The sequence below is a fragment of the Hippoglossus hippoglossus genome, chromosome 15 (assembly GCF_009819705.1).
Source record: "Hippoglossus hippoglossus isolate fHipHip1 chromosome 15, fHipHip1.pri, whole genome shotgun sequence".
NCBI lineage: Eukaryota > Metazoa > Chordata > Actinopteri > Pleuronectiformes > Pleuronectidae > Hippoglossus > Hippoglossus hippoglossus.
The window spans coordinates 6,051,915-6,069,497 of NC_047165.1; the positions used below are offsets into that span (position 1 = coordinate 6,051,915).

Here is a 17,583-nt window from a genome sequence, read left to right on the forward strand (position 1 = left end):
CATATGGCACCGAGAGCAAGTGTACCACAAGAACATTAACCACCCAGCAAACTCTTTACGGCCTATTCTCTTTCAATACTGCCACTTCAAAAAGCACAATGAATTTGCCATTGAATGATTGAGGAACAAAAAGTGTATATTACAATTGTGTGTATACTTATAATCCTATTTTAAATTCACCTACAGGAGAGAATACACACTCAAAGTGTATCCGTGTTGTCTCTGCAACACATTTGCTTCCACAAAATACTGAAAAGAAAAGTTTATTTCTGACAATATTTCGGAGGTTTCAGTGATTTCTTTTCATTTAGTGCTTAGATCGACAGAAATGAAACGGACTGCTGGTCAATCCAAAGTCAAACCAGGGTTTTTCCCAGCAACCATCATCGGCCTTTGAGGCGACGTCTATGAAGGAAACTTAAAAGGAGAGCAATTTCATTGACAGTGCGATCACAGCTACGGGTGTACGGCCCATTCTGTCCTATAGTCTCTTGTTTACTTCATACAGTGAAACACCAGAAACCTTCTTCTCGCTCCCACTCTGGTGCACAAGTTCGACTTTAAGCTCCCCCCCCCCCCATGGCGTTTCCTTATCTATCTGTAGTTGGACCACAGCCACAGTACTTTGAAAAACTATATATACACACACCAAAAAAACATTACAAAAAAAGATCCTTGATGGAGTTTTTTCTAATCAAAACAAAAAAGGCAATTTTTTAAAACACAGGAGAGATAGAAAAGACAAGTTGTAGCACAAGCAGGACTCTATGTAGATACAGGATGTTGAGAGAGGGGGAAGAAAAGGGTGAGGCTGGAATCCCTTTACCCCGAACCCTGTCTTTGGAACACTGCTGCGTGGGAACTCTGTGTGTGCAACTTGGACTCTATGTTCACACACACACACACACACACACACACACACACACACACACACACACACACACACACACACACACACACACACACACACACACACACACACACACACACACACACACACACACACACACACACACACACACACACACACACACACACACACCTCATTCTCCCACTCAGACACACACAAGCTGTTTTCAGACATGACCTACGGATACAAATCTGGAGAATTGGCTACGGAGGTCAGCCGCAGTTTGCCAACACAGCAGGGGGTTCTCCGAGAGGTGGCGCAGCCGGGTCAGAGGTCACGTGATCATGTTTACAGCACCGCTCTCATCACCACAAACTTTAGTTCTCTCATTTTTCTGTCGTGTGTTATTAGCGTTATTAACCCCCGCCCCACTTGCTCGCAATGAATCCAGCGCGGGAACTCCTGCATCGACTTCTACTGGTTTTCTACGGACATTATACTGGGAGACCAGGTGGTTAAAGTTTGCCGAATATGCGGAGCGTCTCACTCGGATATTTGCGGAGTCCAGTGCATGTCTGAAAGCAGCTACACAGAGACACACACACACACACACACACACACACACAAGGCCACAACGAATACCATGGCTGGGAATTAAAACGAAAACAAACAAATAAAAATATATATCTATATGTATATATATATGAATTTAATATATAATTTCCATCTTTCTCTTAAACAACAGCAGGCTCAAAAGCTTATGATTCCGACCTTGTCAGCCGATGCAAGTGACAGCCGAGTCTCTTCGGACAATATGAAGAAACAGAAAAGTGAGAAGAGAGACGGAGGGAAAAGTGAAAAAAAAAATGAAAAAAAGTGTTAGATAGCATCCTTTAAGTGATGAAGAGGAGAGAGAGTGAGAAGGGACGTGCAAGAAAAATCATCAAATTTGAGTTACTGTTACTGTACTTCTATGTACTTCCTATGTGTAGCCAGGCACACCAGCACACCTGTGTCCTGTTTTAGCTTGGACAGCATGGAAGGATGAAAACTGAAATAAGTTGCCTCACAGATTTCTCTCTCGAGTGGTCCCCTCAGGAGACGGACCTCTTGGCCGCTGAATTTGAGGCTGTTAAACCAGAGGTCTTTGGATAGTGAGGACTTAGAGAGTTGTAAACCTCAGAGTTCTGTGAGGCATTCTCCAGCAAGCCGTGCGCCTGGGCAGGTGAAGTGTTGGGCCCTGGTCGAGTACTATCAAATGTCCACAAACCAAACTTGCCTGAACTATGTGTGTGGGACTCACAGGCTTGTGTGGTCGATTGGCTACCAGTCAGGTGCAAGTAAAGTTCACACTTCAAAACAAATAATGCCAACAAAAAAAAGAGAAACGCTGCCAATCAGAATGTGGAAAACGTCCATGAGCGGCAGGTTTGGTCATGGCTGGCTGTTGTGAAGTCCTCCCTCTCTCTCGGTTCTGAGCAAGGCACCATGTAGCCCCAGAGCGTTCAGAGCAGGGCTGCTCCTGTGTCTCCGGCAATCCACAACAAAAACAACCACTACAAAAAAAGCAAGCAGACGAGGGGCAAGAGAAACTGTGCTTGTTTGCCTCTCCTATGATGTATATACCGTATACACCGTTCTCTTTTCAGGCGATTGATGCAGTTGTTCTCGTTTTTCAACATTTTGTTCTATGAAAAGAACCAAATCTGTTTTGCAGTCCTCCACGTCGGGGGGGGGGGGGGTGTTTCTAAAACCAGGATTTCGGCGTTGCTTGATCTCAGTGTGGAGGGGGAAAAAAAACAATAAATTAAAAAATCCCAGAGGAAATTAAAAAGGTGACAATGGATGTGATCGCGTGTGGAAAAGTGGTCCTGTTTTGTTGGATCAGGCAGTTTCGCTGGACAGCTACCAGTGACACTCCAAGTCAGCGCCGCTCTGTAAGACGAGAGAAACAGGAGAGAGAAGGGGAAGAGACAATGAGAAGAGAAAGAGGGAGGGGGGGAAGTAGAATATAGCAGGAAGAAGAAGAAGAAAAGGAAGGAAGAATTAGAGAAGATACGGAAGACAAGGGTGAGAGAGGGGAGAAAAAAAAAAGCATCGTTATTAAAAAGCATCGTTATTAAAAGTGGAATAAATCTTTACACAGTATTGTTTCGCTTTCCCAGCCTCGTCTTCAATGGCAGGTTTTCCTATGATCGACACAACAGGAAAAACAACAAAATACAGTAAAAAAAACAAACAATAGCACAGAAAGCAAGGACACACTCTCAATCTCAGTGTGTAGCTTCGTTATGCCAACACAACAATTCCAAAGCCTTTTTCTTATCTCATAGCAGGGAGTGACACAGAAACAGAGACCGTTGTATGCTTTGCGTGCAGTTGTGGAAAGACTGAGTGAGACAGCGATGCATGCGTGTAGGGCCAGTGCATGCGTGTTTGTGAGTGCAAAGTGAGAGAGGGGCTGACAGGACCAGAAACACTGACCAATCACTCATCCTCCTCAGGACAGTCATGGCTACACACAGACGCACACAAACACACACGTACACACACGTACGCACACGCCTTGAAGTCTGAATGGGCTCCACATGCTAGAGAGTAGATCAGTACAGGGACTGGAGACTGATGAAGGTGTGACAGGGGGAATATGCGCAACAGGTCGCCACTTACATGCCTGTAAGAATGTGTACGGATGTGTGTGGTTGTGTATTTGTGTTTGTAAATGACGGTTTGGAAAAAGAGGGTAGAGGTGTAATAATTATATATGTGATATGTGATGACTTACCAAATGAAACAGGAGGGCTGCGTTAATCAGAGGGTGAACACATAGTTAGAAAATTTGATACAACCCTATTTAATGTGTGTGTTTTGATGTATAGAGAAACTACTAGAGCCCGACTGATATGGATATCTGGGGGCTGATGCAGAAACCCCCTCAACAAATGGGCAATTATGCCTAAAATGCTGTTATAAAACATTTATGCCAAAGAAATTCAGATACCATTGACCAAGCAAAAAATAAATCAGTCAGGCTCAAAATATTATTTTAGATAAAACTTTAAATCTTAGTCAGTCAAACTTCAGTGTTAACTGCTAAATGTAGCAGCCTGAAGCTACTTACAGGCAATAATCCATACACATGTTGCTGAATCTTATAAAACTGTGAGTTTACGATTGCTGTAGCTTCCAAATGCAGCTGTGAGATGTAATTCAGAGCCATGTTTTATTGCTAGCACCTTAAATTAAAGAAAAACTATGTACTGATAACTGCTATTGTACATATCATGAAAGAAAATTACGCTATAATTATGTCGCTTATAGTCAACTCAATGGTTTAAAGCCAAAAGTACAGATAATAGCTTGTCCTTAATATACAGCAATGAAAACTTTAAAATTGAAAAGCAACTGTTTTGTGGGGGGGGGGGGGGTAGGGTAAAAGAAAAGTCACTGTGGTGTACAGCGATGCTGTCCCACCCCTCCCCAAATGGATTGGACCAACAGTCAACCTCTCATTTTTCTACAGTAAGAAAACTTGAGTCCAATAGTTGGACAGATGCTACAATCACACAGTGGCCTTAAGCAGAGTTATTAAGACTAATTATTGTGTATAATAATTATAATAATAATAATAACTTCATTTGTATAGCACTTATCTAAAAAAGTTTACAAAGTGCTTCACAATGAATATATACAAACAAACAGAGTAGCTTTACGTCCTTACAGACAAACCAAGACAACACTGAAGTGAAAGTCACCTCCAACACGTGCTCCCCAACAGAAGAACATACACACACACACACACACACACACACACACACACACACACACACACACACACGCACACACACACAACCAACCAGACAGACAGAGCCTAGAAATTGCACTGCAGCTCTATTGATTCTTCAGACTGTCACGTTGGCATTTCTGTGTCAGTCCCTCTCAAACACATCTGATCTATCATTTAAAGTCACATACACACACACATACATCAGTGCTCTGATCTGCAAAAGCAGAAAGAATCTTTTGAGGTTTTGATTCTTGAGTTGACTGCAGCAACTCTCCTCAATGAAGAAGCAACCCGTGTGCGTGTGTGCGTGTGTGTAAGTGAGTTTGCAAGTCTGCAGCTTAAAAAGGATGCACAAAGCTGAATGATTTTGATTTCCAGCAGGAAAAGTACAATTGCAATTCTATAAACTATGGCGTCATGCTCAAAAGGAGGAAAACTGTTCTTGTACCAGTGGCAGATACTTGTGTTTAGCATTGTGCTTTATATTAATCTAACGTCTATTAAGTCCAGACTGATCCAGAAAGTGTTTGCTTTAAAATCTTTTGGAGTAAACTAAGAAAGACAGAAAAAGAAGTAAACTAAGAAAGTAGGACTCTTTCATGAACAAAGATTGCCTCACTTCTTGATATATTTCAGCGAGTACATTTGAAGAGAACTCTTTCACCTGTTGAAACCAGATTTGGTAAAAGAGGAGAACGATTTTGACAGAGCTATGTTGTCATGTATGTAAAACCCATCACGAGGGCCGGCCGAAGCGTGTGCATCATGCAATGTTTAACATAATGGGAAGGAGAGATTTCTCAAAGCCATCCCTGAGGTCAACTGTATTACATCATCTTCTGTGGTTGTGAGTGTGAAAATGTTAACTGTACAGTTAAGTTCACCCATCGGAATACGACTGAAACTTGTGTGTAAGAAAAATAAACTTAACAAAAGCTTAAGATCTGTGTGAGAGAGCTGTTTAAATGGTAAGAGAAGGACAAAGCTTATTCATTCATCACATATATGGACACTCACCCCATCTTCCTCCCTGTATGGGTTCAGACGGTTGTATACTGCTTCAATAACACTGCGTCTGCAGGAATACAAAAATTGTGATGAGGTCTTTTGAGCTCTTCTATTCACAACATCGATCAAAGTAACAGGAGAGGCGGGAAATGTGGAAAACAGCAAAGTGTAGTTGTGAAGAAAGGGAAACATCTAGCTCCTATTTTAATGACTGCAAATATTACCCTGTACAAAGAATGACAAAAAAGTTAATTACTTGGCAGAGCATATGAACTAATAGTTATTATTATGAATCAAGTTTTACATTGGCTCTGTTAAGGTCATTTGATGGCCTTTTCTAAGCCACTGCTCAGCTGAGTTTTACATTCTCCTTACACTTTTATATTTTCATTCCATATGTTTGTGACTCCTGTGAAATAACACAGCACCCCCTTTGAGGGCAGTGGTCCTTACTTGCTGGCAAGGCCTCCCCCTGGTGGAAGAGGGGGCATGCCGCTGTCAGTGGACAAGTGCCTCATCACTGATACCAGGTCTGGAAACCCATCCTCCGCCGGCCGAGACAACATCTCTGAAAAAAACAATACCAGGCATGTTGATATACACGTGTAACAAAGCTGCCGATAGCCGAGACAAAGACCAAAATGTGACTTAGAAGGAGAAGAAGTGGCGATGGAAAGAGAACAAGTGAATCTGTGGACATGAGTGTGTGTCTGAGACTGAGAGAGGGAGAGATGGTGACAGAGAGAGGCCTGCAACTGAGATGAGAGTGGCATGAGGCCAGGTCAATGTTCAGCCAGAGCATTCCTCTGCCATTTTCTGTTTACTCTCTTTCTTTCACTCTCTTCTAGTATCAGACAGTACCTGAAGCCAAACATCTACTTTGCTTCTACCAAACAAAACGCTCCCGTGTCATCTACCTTTCAGCTTGAACCCACTCTGGAGTGCCGATCAATCAAATGAGCAGACATTAATTTGCAGTATTATACACAACTATCTCTTTGTTTTGCAATCTGTGGATATTACAATGCATCTTCCGAATATGGGACAAAGGCTCCTATGGTTCGAGACAAAAGAAGAACTGAGATGGTAAATTAATTTAATTCGTTTATAAAAAAAACATTTTCATGTTTAGCTTAAATCTGAAACAGCTGAAAAGCCCGTTTTTTTTTTAAGCGAGGGAAATGAGCAGAAATATGCAACGAAGACTAGAAAAACGGCACTATGTTTATCAGAGGGCCCCTTGCATCCTGAGAAAACAAAATGGGATGAAATGAGAAAGAAAAAAGGGACAGAAAGAAAAGGAGGAGAGCAGGGCATACATCCAAAAAAGACAGGGAATGTTTGAGCGAGGGAGGGAAAGGGGAAGGGAAAGGGAGGAGAGGCGCAAACAGGGAATAAAGAGGGTAGATGCTTGCTGGAATGGAAAAGGAGGTCACAATTGGTGTCATTCTTCTGCTGTGAGCCGGAGCTAACTTGGCTGGAGGTTAGAGAATAGAGAGTGGCAGGATCAGTGGGTGTAAAAAACACACATCATACAGATATGATAAGGTTTCAGCTGGAGAAAGATATAGATCTGCTTTCTCAAGTAGACAAACAAATGACAGTATTAAGTGTTTCATGGGTGATTTAATAAGAAGAATGTAAACCAAGGCTTTTATAAAAGCATTCACGAATAACCACATGACACTAAAACTGCTTTCAGACATGCACTGGACTCAGCAGTTCCTCCGTATTCTCTCCAGAGGAGGTGCATTGGTGAACGCAAATGTCGGCAGTTTCTACGGACTTTATCCCCTTGGCCTCCTGGTATAAAGTCCGTAGAACTCCAGGAGAAGTCAATGTGTGAACACAGCAGGGGATCCCCCGCTGGATTCACCGCGAGCGACTGGGGGGAGTAAATGACGCTTCTAACACGCTTAGAAGTTGGTTAATATTAAGCCACAGAAAGGCTGTGGATACAGAGCGGTTTCAGGAAAAACTAACATATAAAACTAAGCAACTTTATTTTTAACTTTTCAACATCGTCATTATGATATTATCGCACACTTTTTCTTCATCCATTCATTCTCACCTTCCACTCTTGACTCCAGATATTTGTTGAGCTCAGCGTCTTTCCTCACAGCTTCCTCTGACACTTTGGGAGCGTTGGGCAAACACACTAACACAACACTCATGTTATCCCGACTCCCCTATGGACAGGAGGAGAGAGGAATGAAGAGAGAGCAGTTAAGAGATGGGGTCATTGTGTAGGGCTGATAGAAACAGTGATGATTTCCTAGGAACAAGTAAAGGGAAATTATGTGCTGCAGCACACAACTGAGTTTTTCCATGTAAGCAAATGTCCCTTTTTAAATTCATGGCAATCTAGTTAATTGAAACTGACCACAGTCAATGGTCAGGATTAATGAAGAAGCCTGCACGATTTTTACAGCCATCTTTAAAGCCTAAAGAAGTCAAATGCATGAGCAATGGTAAATGTACTTATACTATTTCTTCATCATACTGTTACATGTGAAGCAGTTTCTTCATATGCCAGACGTTAAACTGTCAACTCATTACAAAACAGAAGCAACACAGCAACAACGCAAATAAGTCCCATTCAAAAACAAACGTGCAATCACCTTGTGCAGGCAGGTATCCACCACTTCATTGCAGACTCTTTCCAGGTCATCGGATACCTCGAGCCTGGATTTCACAAAGTCGCACAGCTCTTCGTTGGTCATGACATCCCAGATGCCATCGCACGCCAGGACCACAAACTGATCCTGTTCTGTGGCCCGAATCATCTCATACACCTCCGGTTCGGGGCTGACCAGCTGCTCTGTGGGGCCCTTCCCATCCACACACTTGTAATCGTAGTCCCCCAAAGCTCTCGAGACAGCCAGCGACCCATTAACCCTCTGAATCATCACAGAGCCGCCAGCATTCTGGATGCGCTCTCTCTCACGTGGGTTGCAAGGCTTGTGGTCAAGTGTGGAGAAGCACACCTGTGAATTGCGGTAGAGAACAGCTCGAGAATCACCGCAGTTAATGAAGAAAAAATGCTCAGGTGACAGGAGGATTCCCACTGCTGTGGAGCCACTACGGTCCATGCCGTTGCGAAGGTCTGAGAAGCTGCGCATGTGCTCGTCAATCCTCAGAAACCCTGTCCGGATCCCGACTTTTACAGCGTCCACTGTAGGAGGAACTGGTGCTGGAGCGTCACCGCTGGAACTGTCTGAACCAGCCTGGGAGCCTTGTGTCCCCCTGGGCCCTAAGCTGGAACTCATAATGTGTTCCAGGAGATGCTTGGAGCAATAGTTGGCAACCCTCGAGCCAGCATGACCATCGTACACGGCAAAAAACGACCAGTCACTCATACCCGTAGTAGGAAGTCCCAACACAGCTGTATGAGCGTCTTCCATCTCCACCCGCCAGCCCTGCATGGAGCTCAGGCCATAGCGTAGGCCGTTGCCCTCACCATGCAAGTTGTGCTTCTCCGTCTTGGGTTTGTCCAGGAACGCACCCATGGCTCTGACCTTGAGTGACCCACTGCTACCTGTGAGAGAGGGGGGGGGGGAGACATTATAAACAGTTCAGACTTGCACTCTATATTCACAAAATACAAAAATTCTGACCTTGACAACAATACAGATTCTTTATCTTCTTATTCACTCACTTTTGCATTTTCATTACAACCTCCAAAGCTGTGCACAATTCCACACTATAAACACAACACAATATTCAAATCTATGTTATTTTGGCAGTTAGAAAAGGAACAGCTATTTCAAGTTATGTAAAATCTCTGTACTAATTTAGTGGTTCTCCATTTCCACTGGATGTTTACACTGTGCCAATTTTAGCTTCTCCGTCAGTTGACATTTGACACAGGTGACACTAATAACATCATGGCTTCATTCAATTTAGATGGAGCTGTGCCAGGGTTGGTTCAATTTGCAAATATAACTTGAACATTCACTGCCAATCATTATTGTGTTTACGAGAAGAGGCGTGTGTTGTGACGTGTTTGTTAACATTAGGGGAAATGACAGACGCAATGGAAGTCTTTTTTTTTTTCATCGAGTGGAAAGTTATATCACTTCTATGGTGTTTTTCTGCACAATTTTATAATATGTCTGAGGAAAATGTTGATAAACCAAAAGTCTAATTTCTCTCTCTGTCATTATGCCTTTGCAATTCCCGACTGCTAGCGTGCTAAATTGTTATCCTATTTCGATATGGTACTTAATAATTAAAACATGATTTAGGCTTCCACTCAAAATTTGTAGTGGTTATGCTTTCTCAGCCAACAAACTCATATTACACATCTCAACACACTTTGAGGGCCTGAAAACATGAACCCAGCAGATTGGGACACTTGTTGAACTTGGACTGTGGGAGCTTTTAAGCACGTGTGTGTTTCTTTCACTGATAACTTAACAACAAATAATTCAACCAGTGATTCAACTGGGCGTAAAAGAATAAATCAACAGTGATCGTTGTTCACCATATCCAGAAATAGCAAAGGCACTTTGGTTTCTGCTTAAAAAGACTGAAGAGCTTAAAAGCTTCTTTGGCCACAACTGGCCACTAAGAGCATTACCAAACTCGATCGAGTGGTCAAGATAATGTGTTATCTGTCTACTGCACCTGCATTAGCTAAATGAACGGCAGCATCAGGCTGCTTGATAGCAGCCAGAGATTCTCTATCCAGCATTTGTTAATTAGTTACGAAATGAGAACAACTTACACAGTCTTATTGATTGTCACACTACTTTATGGCCTCTTAGCCTCGATATTGCACTGTTAACTTGTACATTATTTCTGAGGATATCAATAAATGTGACTTACAAATAAGTTGTTGGCATACCCAAGGTTCCGGTCTCTTAATGTACAGATGGTTAAGGCTGAGTGCTAACAGTGCATTTTTCCCCACACTCTCATATTTCTGTTAATCCATTTTTAAAGGTCAAAGGTCAACGCCATGTTTAGATTCTATCAACAAAAATGAAACAAACAAGGCTCCCTAGCAAATGAGTCAATCACATGAGCTGAACAAAGTCACCCTATCTGCATTGAGGCAGCTTTTTCCAGTCCACTATCTCACATCTGACCGAGCAGATAAGCTCCAATCTTAACTAGTACCTCGGTCTACACTGCACACATGACAGATTGCACTTCGCTCACATTTCATGTAGCACAACTACAACCGGAAAGGCCTTTGGTTTTTCTGTGTCCAAGTACATTATCCTGCACTGTAACAATCACTTGTGACTGGACACTTAACAATTTCAAAGAAGTCACTCGGACATAACTTAAGACTGGAGAAAAGCCAACGTTGAAAGGACTTATATGCATTTTAACTTTTACTACTGGTATAACATGTGTAAAATGCAAAGCTTTTTCCTCCAGTAATGTCTGTAGTTGATACATTATTGTTTCACATTAGTGCAATGTCAGTAGGTGAATAAATATACAGCATCTAGCTTTATCACAGCGAAAGCTTAACACCTCGCACTACACTGATATCTACTAGAATGTATTTGAACATTATATATACACACTAGTATACATTTGACATTATAATATTACAAACTGTAAAATGACAATTCAGCTGGAGGCTGCTTCAGAATGATTCAGTGGAGCATGTCAAATATAACACTTTAGCAAAAGAATAAAAATACCAGTCACTCAAAACATAATTGAGAACGTCTTAACAATTCCATTAATAAAAACTGAAAAACTGATTATGTAAAAAATGCAAACAAGGTTATTGAGATGGATGACAGCAATCTGAAGTGGACTTCAAATACTCACAGAATATTATTGTTTAAATAATTCTTATCATTTGATATTAATGGTTACGAATGCAAAACACAGACTTAACCGACCAACAGAGGTGACACACACAGTTTGATGCAGCAAGAAAACTATTTTTTGTTTTCTTTTAGAACAAAGTGGTTGGTGTGACTTCCAGACTTCCGAATTCATTTAAGCGATACAAGAGACGTACTTTATTTCAGACGCACACACACAGATGCACACTTGGCCACTGACTACATATCAAAAGGGCTGGGAAGCGTCACTGGTCAGAACCTTGACAACGAACACATTCACTTAGGCATTTAACTCCTTTTATAGCAGGTATCAAAGCCCTTTGTGCAATCATCAAACCGAAATCATTTGCTCTTTCACCCAATCAACAACCACATACACACTGCACCGAGGCAAGGACCCTGTCATTTAAAAGCTCATAATGTCATCAACAACTGTGACTACATTTGTCATATTCTGTTGCTGTTGGATAAAAAGAGAAATAAAAACCAGTGCACATTACATCAATGTGAGCACTGAGAACTTCAGGGAGTGATGACACCCAGTGCATGTCGCCATGGTTACACAGCTTGGAGTGGCAGCTGAGTGGTTGCCGTGGCAACAGAAGCAGTAAGATGTTGGTGGTGGTAGCCTTTGACGGGGGGGACTGCACAGCCATGACACTGTGCGAGTGTGCTTGCTTGCATTTGGCCATTTATGGTGTGCACATGGGGTTAAGTTTGATCTCAACAGCAAAACTAACCTCATTCTTATGTATTCAATCACAACACACAACCCATTTCTCTCTCACATCTTCGAGGCACACATGGCAAGATGAAGTGAATGGCTGATGCACTTTGAGAGTCAAAGTTGAGGACAGACACAGAACACCCGCAATTCAGACTTCAGACAAGCAGGCCAGCTCTAACAGATAACTCAATTTAACAGTCAGCTGCTGATGGGATACACGCAGAGCCAGATTAGCTCATCAAACACAGACTACCACTCTCCCTTCTGAGTCTTGCTTGGTGACATTTAATGTACAATATGTGATATAAATACACAGATACAGATTAGTGGTGTGTCCGTCTATGAACTAAAACAAAATGATGACACTACAATGACTCAACTTGATTGGTTGTGAACAGGGTACTGTGAAATATGAAAAAGACGGTGGTGTTGAAGCCTGTAGTCAGGGCACCACAAGGATGCTGCCGAGTGAGATTCTCACAAAAATCAACACATGAATGATTTAGATATGGTTATGAAAAGAAGAACAGCAGACAGAAAGAGATGTCTGCCCCAGATAAGGGCCCTGCAAATATAGTTGCGTACAGTAGTCAAACTGGCTGATTCGGTTTGGAGTACAGCAGCAAGTATGGCTGATGTAACGTGTAGCCTCTATGAAGAACAGCACTCGTTCTAAATAATCCACTTTGAAATAAGTCTAGTGTCGCATAAATGTCAGAATTATTAAACCAAAATTACAGTGTCCTGCCATGCAAAATAATAAGTTGTGGAAAAGTAGCACTCACTAACTGAAGAGCTAATTGGAATGACTGGAGTAGTCTCCAATAATTAATCTTTTTATCCGAGACACCTATTGTTGTCCATGTCCACTAAATTCCCCATATAATGAGCAATAATGAATAAATGAACAATTCTGTGAGTTAACTACCTTATGTTGTTTAAGTGTTTACTGTACATTGTTCTATTTGTGGCCTGCCACAAAATCAAGACTGACCACCACGTATTGATTTATACTGTTGGCTTTTCCCTTCAGAGAAGAAGGCTGGTATAACTGCTAGTTAATACCAAGTGCTCATGAGAGTGGACAATGTTGTTGTTAATGATTCAACTCTGGTGCTGAATGTTTGCCTTCTCACTGAAACATATTTTGTATACTCAAAGGGAATCATCCTTAGAAGGCACAAAGACAGTCTGGACAAGAGGTAAATGAATGGAGTACCTATAAACTAAGGAAACACATGGGAAAGATGAAAAGTACCACCAGTGTGATTAGTTTATTAGTTTCAAATGTTTCCAGGCTTCAACCAGATGCAGCACAAGACGGTAAAGCTATTGTAACAAATGTAATTTCCCCCTGGGATCAATAAAGTATTTCTGACTCTAAGGAAGGAAGAGGGGTGTCAAGAGAGAGATGTGGAATAGGAGGAAGAGGACAGCAGATAACATCCAACAGTAGGGGAGCTGGCTAGGGCAGACATATCTGTTTTGTATTAGCTGTACTAGCTACCACCACAGATAGCCTAATTTGCAGTCTATCAAACAGTTAATAAAGCAAATACTGAGAGCATGGGGTAAATTGTCTACTAATATAGTAGATGATCATCTTTCCACTGATTAAATGTCTATTCGCCATGTCCACATTTGTAAAAAGCTAAAATGGATCTGGAATAGCTGGTGTAATCCGCTATTTCCAGTTATGATAAAAGATGGTAGTTAGAACCGAATCATTTTTAACCCTTAGTGAGCCTCTGACTTTATAACAAATTAGAGAGGTGGTATAAACAGGAGGGGATTTCTCTGATCCCTCTCTTTGATGACTCATCACTGAAGCCACACCAGAAGCAGTCTCTTTCCTGGAACAAGTGCACTTTGAACAGACAGCTTCGGCCATCTTTAGTGCAGTGGCGTCGGGGAAGCTATAGCCGTTACCTGACCAGACTGGAGTCTACAGACAGACTATAGGCAAAGTAGAGGTAGATGTGTTGTGATACACCGGACTGTGAGTGGGTTCTGGGCAACAGGAGGAACTTGTGTACTTGGATATACCTGCTCTTGTTATCCAGAAAACGGGTGTGCCTTCAATTTGACTCCCGGGCCTCAAAAGTTGAGAAACTAAATGGTTTGTACACAATTTCAGTTCCTGCCAAACATAATGCATTACATATGCAATGTGTTCATATTAACACACAGAAAAATGGTTCTGTAAAACTTCTTGAGCATTATAGCCACACATTGCTGCATTTTACAGGTTTTAATGATGATATCAGATTCTGATATGCAGTTGAAATGGTATGTGGTTTGAAATAGAAGACTAAAAAAGTTAAAATATTAGATGAGGTATTAATACAACTCAGTATGAAGGATTATTATGTATAGCCCAGACAGCTCATACAGGCATCATTGGGGACGTCAGTATAAACAGGGAATATTACACTGGCTGATTCCAAAAGAGAAAACAGTGTTATCGGAAAATTTAGCTATATCTCAAGTCTTTTCTTGTTCAGACACATTCGCACAGTTAATCCAACTGCCCTTCTTGGCACATTAATTCTTTCAGTTATTTTGAGCCTGCCAGTTAACACCGTATCCCCAGTGTACATCTGTGTGCAAAGTGATTCAGTCAATAGTCACAGCCAAAAAAACTGTATAGATAAATGCCTTTGGACTGGGCTTGGTAGACTTGCAGCAGTCACTGGCTAAAACAGCATGGCTTGTGCAGGATTTCACATCAGGGTGCCAACACAAACATGCCAGTGATGATGCTGCCATTTCTGGAACACACTGTCACACAAACACACTTTGAAACACACAGCAACACACAGCCACACACAGCAACACACACACACACAAAAACAACCCAATAAACCCTACCCACAACAACGCAATAAAACAAGTTAATTCCTGCGCTGGTGCTTTTGTACAAACCTCTGAGGATAATTAAATTGAGTTAGACTTTGCCACGTAAATTGTCAACAGATAATGGAATATGAATTTCACGAGACCATTGGTGTGTAGGTTGGCATAGACATTGTTCTCCTGCCCCTTTTAGATACAACTTTTCTAAACAGATAATAGAGTAAACAAAGTGTTAACCCAGCTTCACGTGTAGGTCACACCTGTTGCAAATATTCATGTAGTATTAAAAATACTTACTAAATGTCAAGTCCCTTTCAGTGTAGCATGAATTAATGGCAAATAATCCTATAGATCTAGACCATGTGGATATGAAAACATGAATAGATTTAAATACAATGTGAAGGGTGCGAATACAGAGTCGATTCAGATCCATTCATTCACTCATTCTATCAATAACAAAGCAAGTATGACGCTAATAACACATTTTAAAATGGGTTAAGAGCATAATCAGCTAAATAACGTCACATAACAAAATGGGAGCCAGCGTGTTTAATAACTAGCTAAACATGATCAGGGTTGTGTTAATATCCCATTAATCACCATTAACCACCGAGTGCACCGCCGGTGTACTTCTCCATGTTATTGACCATAATGAGATTTAACCTGCCTGAGAGCTATCTGCTCCTGGGGGGGGTGGTTGGGGGGGGTGACACCGAGGCTACTTGTGTTAGCAGCTAAACCAGCTAGAGAAGTTCACACTTGTCACAAGTGTTGTCCTCCACTGTTAGCAGGACGACTAGCTTGTGTTGCTGTAGGGAAAACACGTAGTGGACATTTTAGCTTTGCAATCCCAGCGCCCTGGCGTTACTTACTTTTGTATTTAAAAAAAAAAAATGGGAGTTCCTCCTCCGGTGTGGCTGCTTGCTGCTGCTGCTTGCTGCTTGCTGCTGCTGCTCCTCGGGGCTTAAGGGCTCGGGTGTGTTTTAAGTGCCCGGGCTTGTTGTGATGGGCTTAGCGCTCGCCTGTGTTAGCCACTTTCGCTTCTCGGGCCCCTTTAGCTAGCTCTGATTCCCGCTAGCCAGCATTTCACACGGTCGGTCCCCCCTTCAGCATGTCTCTGCACCGGAGGGAAGCTTTCACCAACATGGCTCGCTCGCTCGCTCGCTCGGTCCCGCACCCGGCAGCACAACGTCGATACACCCGCCAACGCCGGCAAGCCGCTGGAAGAGGGGTGGGGGGGGGGGAAACAACTCGGTTCGAGACCGCCGAGCTAATTTGGGCTAAAGCTAAATGTATGAAGGCAGATGACGTTCTTTTTCAATTTCCAGTTCAGGGGCGGGGCTTGTCCGTTAGCTCTCCTCCGCGATTGGACGCGCGCCGATTCGAAGGCGATATATGATTGGTCGGTCGATGAGTCAGTCACGCCTCCCCCCTCTGATGGATTGTAAACAGTGGAAATCAAGTTATTTTTTTCAAATCAAGTGTGTGTGTGTGTGTGAAACATTCTGAGGTCCTACAGGTGGAAAATAAAATGGAATATATAACGTAATAAATACAATGTAAAACTCAGATGTGCTCACTAAATATTTGTATATAATGTTGATAGAAAAAGCCCAGGAACACACCCTCTCCCCACTCAAATGTGGCCACATGAAAAAGGAACAAACAAACCAAACAAACTTCAAGAATCCATGTGGTACATTCAAAAATCAATATCACATGACGAAAAACCTGGTGGGACGGCTGGCTGTAAATCCTCGATGCCCCCCCAGCCTGCTCCAAAGTCTAGTGAACTGGGTTTTTCCGTGGTCCCACCCTCTTACTGGCTGCGTTCTTTTCTCTATTTTGACCAATGTTCATTGTTTCACAGTTTCTACAGTAAGACATTCCAAAGAGTTGTGTAGCCCTGCCTTTATTAACACATGTCGCTGCAAACACACTTATAGATTCACTTGGGAGAGAAGGAAGATGTTTGGATAAAATGGAAACGCTGGATGCAGGTGTTTAGATTTACCTAACTGCTGTTATTCTTTCATACTTTGCATGTATACATTTTAAGCTCTTGACCTTCTGTGTAAAGTGCCTTGAGATAATGTACATTATGATTTGGCACTAAACAAATAAAATGGAATTGAAGCACCTGTTAATGTCTGTGTCAGTCTGATGTGGTGAAGCGAACAGTTTGTGTGATTTGTATTCCACATACAGAAAGAGACACACAGGCAGACGTTTGTGGAATTAGCAGGTATACAAAATGATAGTGACCATATGCATGTATATTTCAAAAGTGCACATGTTCTTAATCTGGGGCAGCTCAGAAACATATCCTTATCTAACCTGGACCTTCACCTATTGATTGATTCCTGCAAAGCTGAACTCAGGGCAGCAGAGACCCTGTGCCACGGGGTAACAAGAAAGCACTTCGATGTTTTAAACGCCTGCCTGACCCCATCAACTTACACACACACACACACACACACTCTCCCGTGCGTCACTATGTGAGAGTTGTGTTTGGGGGCTGGTGATTAATGTGTATCAC

The 17,583-nt window shown here is 42.2% G+C and overlaps 1 protein-coding gene across 2 annotated transcripts; it reads right to left on the reverse strand.

Annotated features, from left to right (window-relative positions):
- Window positions 1-1,238: 1,238 nt before the first annotated feature.
- Window positions 1,239-16,370, reverse strand: ppm1ba (protein phosphatase, Mg2+/Mn2+ dependent, 1Ba). 2 transcript variants are annotated; one of them, XM_034607816.1, is made up of 7 exons: window positions 15,917-16,370; window positions 8,267-9,183; window positions 7,717-7,834; window positions 6,099-6,213; window positions 5,655-5,712; window positions 3,636-3,652; window positions 1,239-2,785 (listed from the first exon to the last, which is right to left on the reverse strand). In XM_034607816.1, coding segments are annotated over exons 2-7 (1,197 nt in total). In that variant the 5' UTR covers window positions 9,155-9,183; window positions 15,917-16,370; the 3' UTR covers window positions 1,239-2,784. The 2 variants fall into 2 exon arrangements, with proteins under 2 accessions (XP_034463707.1, XP_034463706.1); XM_034607815.1 differs by lacking the exon at window positions 3,636-3,652 and having other exon boundaries at window positions 15,917-16,369.
- Between the last annotated feature and the right edge of the window lie 1,213 nt (window positions 16,371-17,583).